Below are 19337 nucleotides of genomic sequence, written 5' to 3' on the forward strand. Positions count from 1 at the left end.
AGACCAAACCATGACCCTTCAGCATGCATCAGCACTATGGACATTTACAAGGTGTCATGTATAAGTTATTATAGTTGCTCATAAATAGTTAGATGGTCAGGTCTGTCTTAGATAGATGTATAATGCTTTTTTTGGTATCTTCTCCATTTCGCACCTCACCTCAGCAGTACACACTAATTCAACATTCTCTCTCCTACATTCTGCTGCACCAAGAACTGCTCCCTGGCTGCACAGCTGCTCATTCTGTGGTATAAATTCCAGCATCCTGACAGGAAGACTAGGGATGTTATTCCACATAGTTTATGTATAGTAGTGCAGCTATCGGGCCGTGTAGCCACAATGGGGTCACCTAAACGCCTTGTATCCGTAGACACAGGCTATTTCAGCAATACTGTAGTCTGAACCAAGATACGTTTTAACAGTCTGGGACCTGTTTTGTGACAGTATGTTGACTCAGCAACTAGGCTGGAGGTCAGAGATGATGAGGGTTGTCTTAATACAAAGGAAAGCCCGTCAAGGGAGAGTATTCAAAGGAAGACTTATGACCACCCCCACAAACCAGGAAATGTCCCTCTTGTCCAGGAAGTTTTACTAAAATCCTGTTTTAGTCATTACATCCTAAACGTCAGTGAGCGTCAGTGTGTTTTGTAAACACAGCTGGAGAGTGGCTTCCAGCAGGGAACTTGCTTTCAAACGCCATTTTCTCACTCAGAGTAAGCTTGATCTCCAGGACGTTTGACTGTTCATTAGTAATATAATATAATAATAATCTCTGAAATGTATTTTGCTGATGGGTTCCCAGATTGCATAGTACTCACCTGCACTCACAGCCAGCCAATATTATGATTTTCCAACTAAACATAAACCTATGCATGGCACCAATAATCTACACACCAGTGCAGTTTGAGCCGAGTCAAACTCAACTACATATTTTTTTCTGAGACTAATCAAATGTAACTTTTATTCCTTCCTTGTGTATGTTTGTGCATGTGCAGATGGAGACGGGGCCAGTTGTGGCCTCTGAGCCTGCGTTTTCTGTGGAGCCGTCGGTGCAAATAGCCTGTCACTCCCCAGCCATTCCTAATGGCTCATCCACTAGCGCTCAGACTAAACCTGATGATCACTCCGGAAAACTGACCTCTGACCAGCTAGCTGCCATAGAGGATGAAGAGCTCCTTGACAAAATGGTACTTGACACCCTGATATTATGTCCTATCGACTAGACGTAACTTTATTTTAACAAATACAGCCATTTAAATTGTGACATAAATAAAATCTACATTTTGCAGGCTTTGAGAGTATATTTGGAAAGGTAATTATAGTGACCTTTCCTTTAGTAGTGACCTTTTGTGTGTTTTGTTTCTGTACAGTATGTATGCTATGTTAACACCGCATGCATAAATATAGAGCTATGCCATGTGGCTTTTTCTGAGGACTGACCTCTCATTCTTTTGATTCATGGTATGTTTTACTTTGTTTTTTCAGCTTGATGAGTCAAAAGACTTTGAGGAGAGGAAGATGATCCGGGCTGCCATGAGAGACCTTCGTAAGAGAAAGAGAGGTGAGAGTGAGACAAATGCCAAAAGCAGTATTATCTCATACGTTTTCTGTGTTCAAACTCTTATTCTTGTGTTCGGCTCCCTCATGTCTTTATTCTTTTAGTTTATTCTGATTGGCAGTGCTGTCTTCTGTTCGGTCTTGTACAGATCTAGTCATATCACTGTCTTACAGGGACTACATTTACTGGAACCAAATCATTTCTCTCCCTCATTCTCTGCTCTCATTTCCACATTATTGCTATCCATTCTGTCCCCAGAGGCCAGGCTGGGATGTACTCAAGAAGAATTAGGTAGGACTGGTTGGTGTGCAGTGTGGATTTACATTCTCTGTGTGTTATCAAAAGTTTTAATATCCGCAAAAAACAAGAGAAAAAAAGCATGAATACTTGAAGAAGTACACATTTGGTTTACAATGAAGGATATTGACGAAGATTGTTAAACATGCATGAATTTAGATGTGTGTTGTGTGTGTGTGTGTGTGTATATACCCGAGTACCTTGCACTCACCTCACTAATGAAATGTGTATCAGCTCATGTTTATTGTCTGTCTTGTGGCAAGCACTCGCCATAATGTAGGATCCACCTAGTGTCTGGTTGTGTTGAGCTACCTTCTGAGACTCCTAATGGGATTCTGAGTCAGATCTAGAGAGATCTCTGAAGGTGGTGTGCACTGCACTCACTGCTGTTAGAATAACGTTATTATGTGGGTTTTTGGGCGGTGAAACCGCCCCTATAAGTGAGATTTGGAAAAATGTACATTTTCCTGCGCTGTGATCTGGGCCCAGGAAATGTGTAGAATTATCCTGCGCTGTGATTGGCCAATCACAGTCTATTCAGGACTGTGATTGGCCAGTGTCACATGACACATGTGCATAGCCCTATATAAGTAACCATAACTTGAAAAAAACCAAATATTGGTTTTTTTCAAGTTATGGTTTCGTCCATCATAAAGAGTGTTTCAATAAATGTATTTATCTTTTGTACATGATTGGTTGACTCCATTCAGTATTGTGATTGTGTCTTGCTGATTAGCTAGCAAGACACCGCCCACTTCACACAGGGTGTGATTTTTTTGTTTAATGTGTGAACTCATGTAAGACTGGGATCAGCCCAGGGGTAGCAATGGAAGCATGATTAAGATATCAGTGTGCTGTGTGCAAAATGTGTTGATCCTGGCTAAGCTCTCTGCAGGCAATGTTAATCTGTTTGCTCTCTTTGATGACTGGTGCTATTACTCTGCAACCCTGGCTGGACTGTCTGCCTCCCACCTGTGAGCGTTTGTGTGTGCAAAGGCATTTTATGGTACCGTGGAAAGAATCCTGAATCGCCACAAATATGGGAACCCTTGTTTAATGTGTTCCCGTTTCAGTCAGATAAAGTGCTGTCAGCTTGTTTAGGGGCCCCCTTTGTCCTCCTCCTCTTTTTCCACTGACATCATCCCTCAATCTTCCCCATCTCTCCATCCATCTCAGACCAGAGAGAAAAAGAGCGTGAAAGCCGTCTGCAGGATCTCCGTCAGCAGAGAGATGAGAAGAAGGGTCGCACGGCGGGAGGCGCTGGAGAGACGGTGATGCGGACGGTGGAGAAGTCGGTGGATGGCTCCACACTCAGCCAAGTCACCAAAACGGACCGCTTTGCCCAGTCCGGTAGGTCAAAGCACTCCACTTATTATTGTTAATACATGCACATATTGGTACATCACAAAATATGATTTAAGTGTGTGTGTGTGTGTGTTTTAGATGATGGCAGCAGGTCAACACGCAGCATGATCATGGAGACGAGTTACATGCAGAAAACAGACAGTGAGTCATAACTGTGCTCTCATCCATCTTTTAGAGAGAGACGGCTTTGTCATTACAGTGTTGCCACCTACTGTCGTTAATGTAACTTTGTGTTTTCATTACACATCATCCATCTCTCTCTCTTTCTCTACTCTTCAGGGGGGACACTCCAGTCCAAATCCTACAGCTACTCCTCCTCCTCCTCCTCTTCCTCGTCTACTACGACCAAGAAAGTGGGCAGGTGGGGTTCTAGAGCTTCAATAATTATGTTCAGTATACCAATTATAATAAAACAAATTGCAGTTACAAAGTCTTTACCAGTGAACTCCCTCCATGCCACCAGTGTGTTCGACCGCGAGGATGACACGTCGTCTCGCAGTGGCGGCAGCCTGGCTGCTATGGAGCGAAAGCAGGCGGAGAAGCGCAAGGAGCTGATGAGGGCCCAGACACTGCCCAAGACGTCCGCCATGCAGGCCCGCAAAGCCATGATCGAGAAGCTTGAGAAGGAGGGCGGGGGGTGAGGATAAACAGACAAAGAAAAGGGCACGGCTAAAGAAAGAAAGGGAATATGTCAAAGCATGTAAATATTAACACAACCCCCCCCCTCCCTTTTCTTTTAGCCCCGGGAATCAGGCAGTGGCCAAGGTAAACAAGGTCCAGCGTTCCACTAGCTTTGGTGTGCCCAATGCAAACTCCATCAAGCAGATGCTGCTGGACTGGTGCCGTGCCAAGACCCGCTCATATGAGGTGAGTCAACGGGCATCAGCGCTCACTCTACAAATTAAATTGTGTTCACTTTACTCTGAGGGTGTAAATGGGTCCATTTTATAGTCTTACAGAGGTTAAGTAATTTTACCATGCACAATGTCCTTGTTTTCTCTGATGCCAATAAATCGAGATTATACACGAATCTGCTCACTAATTATATAAACATGATAGTCCAGACTCCAGACACAAGTAAATTACATGAGCCAGTGATTTAACCACTCGTTACTCCTCCCTGTATCCCCATCACTGCTGATCGCTTGTCTTTTCCTGCAGAATGTAGAAATTCAGAACTTCTCCTCCAGTTGGAGTAACGGCATGGCGTTCTGTGCCCTGGTCCACAATTTTTTCCCTGAGGCCTTTGACTACGATTCAATGAGCCCCAGCAACCGCAGGCAAAACTTTGAGGTGGCCTTCAGCACCGCAGAGTGAGTAAACGCACACACAAACACACACACACACTACTTGGATTACACTGTTTGTCCTGCATATATGTGCGCTGACCACATCAGTGAATACAGTGTTATGAGTTTTGATTACAAGTGAGACCATCAACCATGTGACCTTTTACTCTTCAAGAAACCACATCAACAGGATCATAAGCTTGGGTTCCTTTAAGCCTGGCAGACAAAAATGAGAAGAAACAAGCGGAAGATAATCTTGCAAGCTACTGCAGGCTTTATCTTATCTCTAGGGCTGGAGGATTACAGATGATATCTTTTATTCCACATACTCACGCAAAGAGAACAAAATGAACGTCAAAGATCTACTGTACAACCCAAAGCCAAACATTTTATTCCTTGCTACATTGTGCTCAAATCCAATCCACGATCGTGTATTTGTGTTGGACAGATTAGTCCCTCTCATTTATGAACAAAGTACATTGATTTAACTCATGTAAGTAATCCACATTCCACTCTCTCTCTTAGTGAATACTTAATACTTGCTGGATGGTCTTCCAGTCAGCCTCTGTAATATCTATTTAAGAATCAAATACAGTAACAAGAACAGAGTTTTGCATTAACAATGAAAAGAGACGCTAAACGTCTATTCATCACCGCAGCAAGAAGCCTGGAAGACCTGATTTGGACCAGTAAGACGTCTTTGCGTGGACAGCTGCCGCCCAGATCCCGTCCCCTGTTCATATCGAAGTGTCATTTTTCCTGTCTCTCTCAGGTGTACCATGTTACCTCAAGGATGAGTGTCCACTGATCCTACTACTGCACTATTTACCTCACCTCTAAAACCCCATCTGTCCTTCACTAAGCGTAACCCCTGATCTAAACCAAGAGATCTACTATGAACAACCCCTCCCCCAAGCAACTATCAGGTCAAAAAAAAGGGATGAGCACTCGACTGCCACTCAGACTTTATCTCCATCTCTCCCTACCATTAATCTTCCTCTCCTCTCTTTTCGTACAGTACTTGTACTACCTCTGCGCTCTCTCTCTTCTTATTTGGATGACGTTACACCATTTCAACCACTGTTGTTGCACCCACCACCAGTGTATGCTGTATTCACATGCTGATCGTAGGACTGTGATTCTGCTGCTGTTGATGATGATGATGATGATGATGATGATGACAATCACCATACCCTCCACCCCCAACACTTCTTGTCTTATGTTTTGCACTGCCACTCACTTCTCGTTCTCAGGCACTCATGCACCACTTGACTTGTTTGCCGTGATCTTGAACCCCAACACACACACACACACACACACACACACACACACACACACACACACACACACACACACACACACACACACACACACACACACACACACACACACACACACACACACACATCCTATATGCACCAGTGTGTTTGTTTCCTCTCTAGGATCATTGTTGTTTTTTTCAACGTGTTTTGTATTTGTCTGTGGGGGAAGCGTAAAGCTTAATTAATACTCCATCACACAAAGGTTAGAAATCTGTTCTTGTGTGCAATCAACACGGAGTATAAATTAGGCTTACCCCCCCCCACCCTCACTGTACCGTATGTCTGAAGTCTTGTATGTCACAGAAAAAAACAACAACCGAGCAAACAAAAATGCTAAATGGGGCATCACCTGATGGTCCCATTTGACCTTTTGTTGTGTCGTAATGCGTGTGCCACGTACTGTATGTTATCATGATGTTCATGAAGCATGTCAACTCATGGATATATCTGTCAACACAGAGAATGTAATGTTATTATGTCTTTTTTTGTGTTTTTTCTCTCTCTCCCCCTCTTGTCTTCTCACCCTGAATCTCTTCATGTGGCTGCTCACGGCTTCGTCCCTCACTGTCTCCTTCCTTCCTGTCTGTCCTTTCATTTCATTCTTTGGTTCACCTCCTGTTTCCTCTCTGTCTGTAATTCATTCTTTTCACCCCTTTACCTTTACCTTTCATTCCTTGCTGTTGGTCTTCCTCTCTCTCTGTCTCTCCTCTCTCTCTCTCGCCCCTCCCTCCCTCCCTGGCGGCGGGTGCAGGAAGCTAGCCGACTGTCCCCAGCTGCTGGATGTGGATGACATGGTGAAGATGCGTGAGCCCGATTGGAAGTGTGTGTACACGTACCTGCAGGAGTTCTACAGGGGTCTGGTGCAGAAGGGCCTGGTTAAAACCAAAAACTCCTCCTAGAGTCACACCCAACCCAAATTAAACTCATGGTGAGAGGGGGACAACACCCATGGAGGAACCTCACAATGGTGCTGCAATGGTGCTGAGACTTTTAATGGGGCGAAAGTGTCTGTATGTCCTGTTTTACTGTCTTTGTGGTGATCAAAGTCACCACACGGATAGTAAAGCCAGACAAACATTGTTCTGGTCATTCTTTAATTAGAGTTACTATTGTGATACAGGTTTGGATTAGAGTTAGGCTGAGGAGTTAACATTAGGGTTAGTTTTAGATTAAAGGCAGCAAGTAAAAACTGCATTTCTAATATCCCCTAATATACAGTTGTTGTTAGATTATTACGGGTGTGTGCGTGCGTGCGCGTGTGTGTGTGTGTGTGTGTGTGTGTGTGTGTGTGTGTGTGTGTGTGTGTGTGTGTGTGTGTGTGTGTGTGTGTGTGTGTGTGTGTGCGCGCACACGTGTCCATGTTTGTGCATGTCAGCACAGCCAGACCCTGGCCCAGGCAGAGGGCCAGACATCAGCACTCCCCATCTGCAACTCCACACTTTAAAAGGAACGGTGGTATCACAATGTTTCAAACAAAGGGATTAGAAACAACACAGAGAGGAAAGAAAAGTTGTGTAATGTCCACTGACAAGAAGCAGTATTGCTAAGGGTTTATGGGCGTTACAAGGCTTTTAAAGGCTGTTTTGTAATGACATTGGTTTGATACTAAAATTACTGGCTTTTTAAATATGATATGTGAATATATGAAGTGACAAGAAGACATTTTAATTATGTTGTTTAAATATTTTCTTTTATTCGTTGTTCCAGTTGATTTTCCACTGTCTACCAAAATGCTACCGTTTTTGACTAATATGTTGCTGACAGTGAGTGCTGCGAGTTTCATGTGAGGATAGTGCCACCTTGTGGGCATTGCATGCAAGACGCCCATTGCCATTGGCATTCTCTGTCCCTGAATTTGTTAGGATTGCTAATATACCAGCCTTCTTTACAAGTATTATTAACACTAACTCTTTATTGGATTCCTATTGCTCTGTTTTTTTTAAAGCCTGTATGACTGTATGAGAAGATTAGAAAACTATAACATTTTGGGAATCTGTGAAGGAAGTTACTCTTCTTCCATCGCCCACATCTCACAGGTCCATCCTCACATGTCCCACTGTCCCACACTTACGGTTTTGTGTACCTGTCCCTCAGGGCCTTTGCCAACTGCATGCCCCTCCTGGAGGTGGAGGACATGATGATTATGGGTAACAAGCCTGACTCCAAATGTGTCTTCACCTACGTGCAGTCTCTGGTCAACCACCTGCGCAGGTACGAGTTGAAGACCCTGGGTCGGGCCTCAGACCTCTGATCCCTGTATTCAACGTGTGTTTACAACCACCCTAGCCCTCTTTGTCCCACCCAGAGTAGGGTGCACCCCTCTATGCTACCCACAAACCCTGGCCCCATTCAAATCCTCATCGGATGACAGCCAAGACTCAGTCAAGAAGGAATGTCATGCATCTGATGTAAGCATCTCTGGTGGACAGTTTTGGGGATAATGTGTGTGTTTGTGTATCAGTTTGCTGATGATCTTTTTTGGCAATAGTGATGAGTTTGATATATTCTTCATCTCTTCTGGATGCATATGTTCTTTATATAAAATCATTCAATCTCCAGTAAGAGAGAGCCAATGTTTTTATCAGCAGAAAGTTTGAGCTTTAATAGTTTTTGATATATATATATTTTTTATTATTTGTTCATTAAGTGGTGTTTACTGAGAGAGCCCTAAAGAAATGTACAAGAGAAAAATATTTTTAACAGTCCCCTTTTAAATTAAATATTAATTAACTTTTTGATACGCTTTTGTAACTATTGTAAGTTGTTAGCATATCTGATGGTGATGCCATTGGAAAATATATATATGTTACAGGGAAATTGGAGAACCAGGGAAATTGGAGAAGGAGCACTCGTTTTCACCGCCCCCCAAGCAATTCTGTAGAAACAACACTAGAGGGAGCCACGAGCCAGGCTTCCCAACTAAAGTGCACACACATATATGGCCGCGACCACACGCACGCACGCACACGCACTCATGCTTTCAATTTAGAAACAACACTAGAGGGAGCCACGAGCCAGGCTTCCCAACTAAAGTGCACACACATATATGGCCGCGACCACACACACACACACACGCACACACGCTCATGCTTTCAATTTGGTTTATTGAAAGCAGGACTGTTAAGATACTTTTATTGTGTTCTGGCTTTTGTTTTAGTTTCTCCCTGACACACACACACACAGAGTGATCCATGAAAACAACTATTCTGTCCCTATCGGTTCACAACTCGGACGGCGCTGATTCGACTAGCAGAGCATCGGCCGGTCAGCGCGGGCACTCGCGCCTCCTCGGCCTCGAGCTCTGCTGAGTCTGCGTGCCGCCGTCATGGACAAAAACTATTATCACGTGTGCGTGTGAACGCGTGTTCAGCGTTCCCCTAGCGTAGCTTCCAGGTTGCTACGTGGGGGGGAACAACAAAAGACAGGTCTGCGTCGTATCAAAGCCCCGCCTCGCCCCGAAGCCGTGCCTAAAAACGAGCGCTCTGTCTTCAATCTCCCTGGTTCTCCAATCTCCCTGTGACTTATACATGCATAACATGATGCATCTCTATATTGTCAGTCTCCATTCTGGTCATTATTTCCGCCAGGAGATCATGCATTCGTCCTGTGTGTCCCTCTTGTCTGTCTGCAGGTATTCTCTCATACTAGGCCGATCAGTGTCATTGCTTGTGCTGATGGCAGGGTTGTATGTTTTTCAAACTGATAAATGACAACTGTCATTCTATTTATCAGCGCCAGGCTGGCCAATCACAAAACTCCTGTCCCTCCGGCTTATAGGATGAATTGAAACTAGCCAATCGCAGACATGCAAGTTCGCCGGCAGATGCTCCATTAAAACCAAATAAACATTTAGAAATCAATGTCCACGCACATTCAACACAGTCCGAGCTGTCGTGTGGTTGTCTTTAACCCCTTTTAAAGAGTTTAGAGTACCGATGTTCGGCAAAGCATTCACCAAAATTATTATAGCCCCCTCTTGATGTACAACTGGTAATCACATTCTGTGCTACTCTTTCATGGCTATAGGTAGAAAATTACATGCGCTGCTACTATTATTTGGGCATGCCTCCTGGTGGAGATTTGCGCTCTACTGAGTGCACCTTTTTAGTTTCAGGTTGTTTTTTTTCTAACCAAAAACTGCATGCTTTTTAAAAACACTTACTTGAATTATTTAAATAGTTATCCTATTGATCATCATATATTTAATTTCCTTTAATTCATGAGCACTGGGATGTTTTTCACTTGTAGTTAAAATTGTTGCAACCTCAGTGTCTTTGCAGTCCTATACTCCGATGCACTGCAATGCTATTAAGACCCAGGTTCAGTTGTTGTAATACATTATACTATTGTATTATGTTTTATGCAAATTCCCTTACACCAGCTAAATCCATGGTTATGTATTTGACAATGAGTCACTATTCATGACTGAACTCACATGCATTTTTCAGGTAGAAAAGTCCCATTGCCTTTTTGTTTCCTGAGATCGCAACAAAGGAACTGCATTGTTTAGATGTTTCCTATTTTCATATTTGACTGGCTACAGCTTGAAAAAAACACTGCCGTCGCCATCCTATGTGACCTCACAGACCTGATCCTCGTACACAGCCCTTTCAGAGGGCACATTATTTATGTTCTGGTAGACATTTAAAAGTTATTTTATTAGGTTGTACATTTAACTTTCTGATTGTGTTTCAAAAGACATACGAGCCTAAAGTAGCACAATTAAATTATTTTAAAAATGCGACGACTATTTGGGCCCAATGAAAGCTGGCTTTCCACTTAGTCAATCGAACACAGTATGACATGTAAGAAAATATTTTATTCAGTTTGTAATTAAGTCCCAAATTATACAATATTTAGGTTGATTTCAGAACTGCAATCCATTTGGTCATGCTCCATTTTAGTGTTTAATATTCCACTGCTGTCAACTCATAATTTCATGTTACTGTGCACCACAATTAAATGTGAATTGACAATTAAACCAACTTAAATTGAGACATTTCTTGTGACTTTTTTTCAGAAACTCCGTTTTGTGTAGCTTCACATATAAAGTGGCATGTAAAAAGGTTAACAATGTAAAAGTTTTATTTTCGTTTATCATTCAACAACAATTTGCCAAACCTTTCACTTACAGTCTTGAATTTGTAAGTCCCACCCACCGGAACAAATAGCATCAGCCCCAAACCAATCGGGTGATTTTACGCCTGGGGCTTCATTCAGTTTCACAGTGGACAGGAAGTTAACAAACACAATGAAAGATTAAGTGAGGAAAGACTCCTGAGGACATGAGACACATAATGGAAAGAAATATGGACAGTACTGTAAGGTTCTCTATAAGCACCCACAACATGTCATTATGCTATTGGTCTTACAAAACAAGCTGACAAATAACAGTAAAAATCTATGTGCAACTTCAGAGTATGGTGTGTAAGCTGGATGCTGATGCTAACTGGGACCCCTAAGTGTGCTGGTCCATGATCTGCTGTCACTTTCTAACAAATTATTTGATGAACAGTGATAAACTGATCATGGACCAGCCACGTAGGAGACTGTGCTGTGGTTTTCCCTTTTGTCTCATTGGAGAGTTGAGCCTAATCTATCCTTTTGTCGTACAACGTGAATGTAAATGTTGTTCAGCTAAGAAATGTTTTTTTATTTAAAATCATTTAGGTGAGCAACACGTTCGTACGACAAAGTATAAACTCTGCTTTATAGGTCTGAGCGTGTCGCCTTTGAGTCAGGAACTGAGGCTTTCTCTGTTGGGGGAGAAGTGGAGGTCTGAGACTGTGGCTCTTCCTTGGCAGGGGAGAATCGGAACTCCTCTGGCACCTCATCATCAGATTTAGCCTTCTTGTAGAAGCCCAGCTTTCCCAGTAGTTCATTGATCTCAGAGCGGCTCATGTCGGATAGGCCTATCCGCTGAGGGTCACACAAAATATGGTTTAACATTTTAGAGATAGCCCAAGCACTCATGACTCAAATAAGTGTATATACATATATAGTCCCAATAATGACCGTCATCACTATACATAACCCTTACATACTGTACAACATAAACCTAGTAATCATAGGTTTATCAAATTTCTATTGACAAACTTGCTTGGGGACAGAACAGAAATTCTGATAACACCTGTTCCCACTTAACAAAGAGGATGATGTAACATTTACCTGCCGTCGTGAGACAAATAACTAGCGTAAAACAAGACACTTACATCCAGTTCCTCATAGTAGTGGTTGAGGAGGACAAGCTCAGGGTCTGCCCCAGGAATGTGCTTCATTACCAGGTTGTGGCTAGGTGACGGTGGTCAAGGATCAGGACAGACAGAAAATACTGGAGGTCTTGGTTTACAATTTTGTAACACTTCTGCATTTACAGTATAACAATTAAAAACAAAACACTGAGGTAAAGGATACTAAAGAGGAATATCCTGGTTCACAAAGGCTTTGACCTGTGGGAAAGAGTTGAGAGAATAATTGGTCTGTATTAGGTGTAAAGAAGTATTTCAAGTACTTTAATGGTTCTCAGCAGGACAGGATTACTATTAAATGTGCAGTATTTCAATGTCTTTCTTTTCCAAAAAAAGTAAGAGTTAACTTTACCTCAACCAGCCTGTTCAGCTGTCATCCACCACATGACTGGGGAAAAAATGAATCTTGCATTCACTCCCAGCATGAGATAAAATAGTACTGTAGCAATTTACAAGCAATATACACAATACAAATGAAACATTTATTCTCACATAATTCAAATTCACATCTTGAGAAGAGTCCAATTAGATGGACGCCTTCAGTGCAGTACATTAGCTTGAAGTTCAGTGCCTTCCTCAAAAGGCACTTTGGCAACAATTGTGGTCATTGTTATATTAGTGAAATTCTACATCCAGAACTGGAATACGCCACCCTTTTGGTATTTTAATGCAGCCTCATCAGTGATCTAGTCTTTCTGTGATTTGTCAATGGCTCTACCTCTGGGCCAACCTGCTGCTGCATACTGTTGTTATATTGCAGAGTATCTTTACTATTAATTTACGAAAGGCCTTAATAGCTGCTATCCAATGTATTGAGAGGAATGCCAAACCCAAGCTTTTACAGAAATGTGTACGTCTGGTATTGTTCACGCAGGTATTCTCTTCCAGGTGTGAAATACATAACAATAGAAATGGATACAAGATGACAGGTGTGGTGTTTGAGTGACACCCTGGGGGAGATCATACCTGATTACCTGCATGGTCTTTCACAAAGAACAGAATAGAGTTTCAGAAACTAGTATATTGTAAAGCTTGCAACCAGACTCTTCAGTGGAGCCTCCCCCTGTGGTAACAGGAAAGGGGGGCACTAGGGACATCTGGGCACCTCGATGTAAAATTGGCTATTTTGTCCAAAATGTTAAATAAAATATTTGGAAAATGTTTAAGTAAAGTATACACATGATTAGAACATGCTTAAACATTCGACAATTAAGGTCTAATAATTCTACCATGTGCTACAAAAACCTGTATATCCAGTCATTTTGGGGCTTAAAGAAGAAGTTGAAGGCTAAAATTAAGTCTGATGATGAAGTACCGTGCACATTACGTAAGACCATTTTTCAAATATATCTTTTAACATTTTGGACAAAATAGCCAATTTTACATCGAGGTGCCCAGATGTCCCTATAGTGCCCACCCATCCTGTGACCTCGGTTTCTGGTATTAAATTACATGAATTATTTACCACCATAGTTAGTGGTGAAAAATATTTCACAATTGTTCATCTGGGTGTTAAGTAACCAAGTACATGTACTCAAGTAGTGTAGCTACTTAAGTACAATTTTGAGGTACTTTTACTTCTACTACACTACGTCTCAGAGGCAAATATTGTACTTTAACTCCACTATTATTTGAAAACATTTAGTTACTTTAGATTTTGATCATTATTTAAAAATCAACCGCTTCAGCATTTTGGCCATTTGAAAATAGACAATCTACAAGCTTGCATTGTGAGCTTGTAGATCTGCTATTTTCAAAAGATTTGTATACATTTGAAAAGTTGTAAAATGGGACATTCTGCATAATGAGTACTTTCTACTTTTGGTACTTTAAGTACATTTTGATACTAATACTTTTATACTTTTAATCAAGTACATTTTGAATTCCGGACTTTTACTTGTAACAGACTGTGTTTCTACATTGTCGTATTGATACTTTTACTTAAGTAAAAAAAATGGAGTACTTTCTTCACCACCACTGCATCTAGGCCTCCAACAAATAAAGCTATCATCCTACTCATCATCATCCACACATAATTCACGCATGCGTGAACACAGAACGCGGAAATGTGGGGATAAAATTCATTCAAGTTGAACGATTTCAAATCGTAATTGATAACATGAAACGATACAAGCCTCGCCACAGACGTCATCCCCCTAAACTTTATCTAACACGAAAAATATAAAATAATAGCTTAATACTGTACCTCCACTCTCGCCTTCGCGAGACCTTCTAGTTTCTTCACATCCACATCATATGCAGAAGCACATGAAAGGACGGTGGTCAAGACCAACCACCACATGATTTCTCCTTGGCTTGTTCGGGTGGAGACCGTCGGTCCGAGAGCTGCTGTTCTTCTGTTCTGTTCTTGTCCACAGAGGCTGCAGATCTGAGTGGATCAGGTGAAGACTGAAGAGGAGGCTGAGATGATGTGCAGTGCTGCCAGATTGTGTGACAGAAATAAGCAACCAGGTCTATGAAAACAAGCCCAAAAGAAGCAAGCTGATTGCCATTTAAACATAATCAGTCATTATTGGCTATTTGAAAATAGCCGATCTACAAGCTAAAAATAGCAGATCTACAAGCTCAGAATGCGTCATTATTGTGAGCTTGTAGATCTAGCTCACAATCTAGATCTAGTTTTATTTTTTTCTTAAATTTGAAAAAGAAATTGAATATTTTTTAAAACAGACAAATCTTTTATGGGGGGGGGGGCCCTGACATAAAATATTTTCAGATGGGGTCCGCAGACAAATACATATTACTTTGGGTTTGGGGGGCCCTTGGGCCTTGACTCTTTGAAATGTTTGAGAACCACTGGTTTAAACAACATTATGAATGAAGCCCCCCCAAAAAAAACTACACTTTAGAAACAAGTTAAAAAAAAACTGCAACAAGCAACTTACCAGAAAAACTAGCCCAACGTCGCTTATAATAGGCGGACATGGCAACACTAAATGTGCACAACAATGTCACGTCCGGACGCTTTGCCACGTCAAATGTTTCATGAAGGAGGGTTGAGGAGATGGGCCAATGAGCATAGCCTCAGCCTGGCATCCAGTACCTACATAAGAAAATAATGAGTAATTGTCAGTGGTGGTAAAAGTACTCACATTTTTTACTCAAATAAAATATCAATACTGCAAGGTAAAATACTCTGTTACAAGTAAAAGTCCAGAATATAAAATGTACTTGAATAAAAGTACCAAAGTGTTGGCATCAAAATATACTTAAAGTACCAAAAGTAAAAGTATCCATTATGCAGAATGTCCCATTTCACAGGTGTATAAAATGTATAAACATCTTTTGAAAATAGCAGATCTACAAGCTCACAATGGGTTGCGATGCGATGCATTGTAGCTTGAAGATCGGTTATTTTCAAATAGCCAAAGTTTAAAAAGAGCTGAAGTGGTTAATGTGTGTTTTGCAATTATAATCCAAATCAACAAAGTAACTAGTAACTAAAGTTTTCTAATAATTGTAGTGGAGTACTACAATATTTGCCTCTGAGATGTAGTGGAGTAAAAGTAAAAGTATGACAAATTGGAAATACTCCAGTAAAGTAAAAGTACCTCAAAACTGTACTTAATCACAGTACTTAAGTAAATGTACTTAGTTACTTTCCACCACTGGTAATTGGTGATTGTTCTCTTACCTAGCATTAAATTCAAGGCAAGGCATGTGTAGCACATTTCAACAACAAGGCAATTTAAAGTGCTTTGCATAAATCAACTAGGGACCACTTAGCCTGTTTTGTAACCCTGTAGCCTACCTTTTTATATTTGGGAGTTGAGATGTCTGTACAAAAAGGTATACACTGTATACTATAAAGGGTTCTGAAAGGGCCTAAGGGACCACCACCACCACCCTGACTAAAAAGAACCACCCTGGGGATGGGGTTGCCAACCACTCCTTGAAATACAGCATCTTATTTGGAAACTAAAAGACATGTTCCTTATTGAACTGATACACTTTGTTTTGGGGAATTATCTCCCCCCCCCCCCCCCCCTTGAATGTTGGGTTCAAGTGGTTAATATAATATACAAAAACTGTACCTTATTGCTATACAGTGAGATTAATTCTTTTTTTCTGGGCGTCCCTTATTTTTCTTGGAAATAACAGGGATGCCTTTGAATTTCAGCTAGTTGGCAACCCTACCTGGGGACCACCAGTCCATTGCGTTGGATGGGGATGAGGTTTCATCTTGAGTTGCACAGTCATCATTTTCTGGCTCCAACCTAGCCCTGTACAGTATTCTCTCAGAGGTATGTTGACACTTTACTGTAAGCTCTGGGAATTCTGCCTGGCAACTCATCCAGAACATCACAAGGGACTGTGACACAGTCTATGTAGCTAGTAAACACTTACACAGTCACTGTGTTTCATACATAGGCCTACAGGTGCGTCTTGACAGAGTCTGACAGAGCTCATCCTCTTCTGTAGAAGTTAAGCTTGTTTTTTTAATTGAAGCACAAACCAAACCTCCTCAAATAACCACTGATAAATGATAATGATAATACCTTTAATACCACTGTCCTCATCACACAAATAACAACAGTTGTGGTCTAATTAAGTTTCTCCAAAAAAAATATATGAATCCATGAATAATATAAAATATTCACATTACTGAATGCACGACCACATACCTTCCCGGACCACCATGGACCAACAGTTGAAAATGAAAACACCTGGATTCCTACAGAATTACAAAAGTGTTGACCGCAGATTACATGACCAAAACAAAAAAACATGACGATGATGATGATGATGATGATGATGATGCTTATTATTAGCCTATTACCACACCAGCAAGACAGGTATACTAATTTACAAACAATTGTAGCCTAATTAACTCAGGGAAGGAAATCACAGGTATGAACAAGGCAAGCTCTTACTGCCCTACAAAGCCAAAGTGCAGTAACTACAACATTTCTTTTAACTGATAAATGGGTTTAAAAGTGTTTCAACTGGTCAGCCAAATGAGATATCGGCACAAGTGATATTACACAAATTTTATATAGTTCTTGAGGTAATTGTTTAATCCCCCAAAATCACAAACGACAAATAAGTCGTTGTGTCCAATACGATTTTGGCAAAAACGTAGTTATAGTGCAGCGGATAACAGCAATATTTTGGGAGAATCGTTCAAATGGTGATACAAGTGTGAAATGTGGTGCAAATCATCTTTGGAGGTCACTCTTCGATTTAAGAAACCTGGCCACTTGAAAATCAAAGATGGTGGCCATTTATTTCCAGATGGGCGCCAAAATAATATTGTTTTTTGCATTTCAGCATTTTGCCTATATAGGCTACTTTTGTGAGGTCAATCACCAAATCACCAAATAGCACTCCCATAGTATGTTTTTGAAAATGTTCAGGAGTTACCATTTATAACCATCAAAAACACGCCATACAACTGTGCTCACAGGCAAACTCAGGGATTAAAGCGAAAACTATTTCATGACTTCTGAACATCTTTTTTCCATCTGGTTCTGTTTTCCGCGCCTCCCTTGTGACTGCAGGTACAGTGACATTTTTTTCTCTGGTGACCAGGCTGGACTCCTGCCACCTGCATGTCGTCTCTCATCGCATCCTTAAACCTCCGCTTTGGCCTTCCTCTTCTCCTCTTACCTGGCAGCTACATCTTCAGCATCCTTTTCCCAATGTACATCTCATCCCTCCTTTTCACATGTCCAAACCATCTCAACCTTGCCTCTCTTGCTTTATCCCCAAACCTTCTAACCCGGGCTGACCCTCTAATTTAGTCATTTCTAATGATGTCCTTCCTTGTCACTCCTACTGAGAATCATAGCATCCTCAATTCTGCCACCTCCTGCTGCGCCTCCTCTCTTTATATCAGTGCCACAATTTCCAAGCTTTACACCATGGCTGGTCTCACTACTGTCTTAATTATACATCTTCCCTCTCACTGGTACCCTTCTGTCACAAATAACTCCTGACACATACGTTCCCTCAAAATACTCCTTCCATCTTCTAAACACACTGGCTTTGCTTGCTAGAACAATTCCATCTCTATCTTTTATCACCTTAACCTGTTGCACATCGTTTCCATCTCAGTGCCTCTGAGTGTCTGGTCAATCGGTACAAATCCTTTTCTCCCTCCTTGGTGTCCAACCTCTCATACAACTGCTCATAGTCTTTTCCTTAGCCCTCGCCATGTCACTCTTCGTCTTACCCTTCAACTCCTGCCTACTTTTTTCATGACTCTGGCTGCCTTTCTTATCTCCTCCCTGAGCTTCACACAGCAGTGCTTTCTTCACCTTCCACCATTTGAACGTTTGACCTTCTTCTCTGACTTCATCATCAGCACTTACCAAAGAACTCAAGTCCTGGTCCTACCCTCAGTTGCCGGTACCCGGGATTGAACCCATGATCTTGCAGTCCAAAGGCCAGAGCTCTACCAACTGAGCTACCTGAACACAAATGCTCATGCTTATCACCTTGTTTGACCTTCTCTTCAACTCAACCTGTTGATATACTCTTCCTTTAGGATCATACCTACCCCATTTCTCCTCTCGTCCACCCCATGGTAGAACAGTTTAAAACCCCCTCCGAAACAAATGGCATTGCCCATTGACATCAATCAAGCAACATAAATTCCACAAATCTCTGTCAGTCAGTATCTGTCCTTTACGTATCTATCTATCTGTCTATCTACTAAATGCTCCTGCAAACAAAGCTGTACTGGCAGATGCAGATGTTTTTGTTTATCTCTTTCTTGTACAGCAATGTGCAGATGTGAATGTGACTAATAGAGGTATTTTAGACATATTCTAGCCACTTCAGTTAAAACATTTTTTAAATAAAATAAAATAAATATATATGATAACTAGAAAAAGTGCTCCTCGGAGCACAGGTCTACGCCAGGTCAGGTAGATTATTGTGGCCTCCTGGTGGCGCTATAATAGGCCAATGTGAAAAGGGTGCGATTAGGCTTTTCACTGCAATCGGACACTGCATTCATGATTTGAGGCATTTTGTTCCAAAAATGTGTTTTGCAAAATTAGACCTGCTGGTGGCGCTATAACAGGCCAATGGTAAAAGGGTGTCATTTCTTCCTCGGCCTAATAGAATTGTGCGTGTGAGATTTCACGGAAATCGCAAGCTGCGTTCATGATTTGAGGCATTTTGTTGAAAACGGACCAATCCTGCAAACTTTGGAAGCCAATCTTAGGCAATCAGGATGTAATATGGGAAATCGGATAGATCCGTGTTGTTCACATGACTATAGAGATAC

At 41.6% G+C, this 19337-nt stretch overlaps 2 protein-coding genes and 1 long non-coding RNA gene across 5 annotated transcripts in view; 2 read left to right on the forward strand and 1 right to left on the reverse strand.

The window, feature by feature from the left end:
• smtnb (smoothelin b) overlaps positions 1–8064 on the forward strand; it is a 52118-nt gene extending 44054 nt beyond the window's left edge. For both annotated transcript variants that reach the window (XM_080432543.1, XM_080432544.1), the window contains 10 exons: positions 996–1187; positions 1486–1561; positions 3032–3205; positions 3299–3361; positions 3500–3581; positions 3684–3857; positions 3961–4087; positions 4382–4533; positions 6583–6759; positions 7926–8064. In XM_080432543.1, the coding sequence (XP_080288669.1) occupies positions 996–1187; positions 1486–1561; positions 3032–3205; positions 3299–3361; positions 3500–3581; positions 3684–3857; positions 3961–4087; positions 4382–4533; positions 6583–6730 (1188 nt within the window). In that variant the 3' untranslated portion in view covers positions 6731–6759; positions 7926–8064. The remainder of the gene's footprint in view (positions 1–995; positions 1188–1485; positions 1562–3031; positions 3206–3298; positions 3362–3499; positions 3582–3683; positions 3858–3960; positions 4088–4381; positions 4534–6582; positions 6760–7925) is intronic.
• A 26-nt stretch (positions 8065–8090) lies between these two features.
• Positions 8091–10404, forward strand: LOC308088163. Its single transcript, XR_013933422.1, has 2 exons — positions 8091–10303; positions 10342–10404. It is a non-coding gene; the product is annotated as an uncharacterized lncRNA (long non-coding RNA).
• A 494-nt stretch (positions 10405–10898) lies between these two features.
• On the reverse strand, positions 10899–14493 carry selenom (selenoprotein M). 2 transcript variants are annotated; one of them, XM_080432546.1, is made up of 6 exons: positions 14286–14493; positions 12432–12467; positions 12246–12280; positions 12044–12122; positions 11497–11750; positions 10899–11463 (listed from the first exon to the last, which is right to left on the reverse strand). In XM_080432546.1, exons 1-5 carry the CDS (start codon positions 14379–14381, stop codon positions 11541–11543), a joined length of 456 nt encoding a protein of 151 aa, XP_080288672.1. In that variant the 5' UTR covers positions 14382–14493; the 3' UTR covers positions 10899–11463; positions 11497–11540. The 2 variants fall into 2 exon arrangements, with proteins under 2 accessions (XP_080288672.1, XP_080288671.1); XM_080432545.1 differs by having other exon boundaries at positions 10899–11750; positions 14286–14492.
• Between the last annotated feature and the right edge of the window lie 4844 nt (positions 14494–19337).

The sequence above is a fragment of the Gymnoscopelus braueri genome, assembly GCF_963280865.1.
Source record: "Gymnoscopelus braueri genome assembly, chromosome: 7".
Taxonomy (NCBI): Eukaryota; Metazoa; Chordata; class Actinopteri; order Myctophiformes; family Myctophidae; genus Gymnoscopelus; species Gymnoscopelus braueri.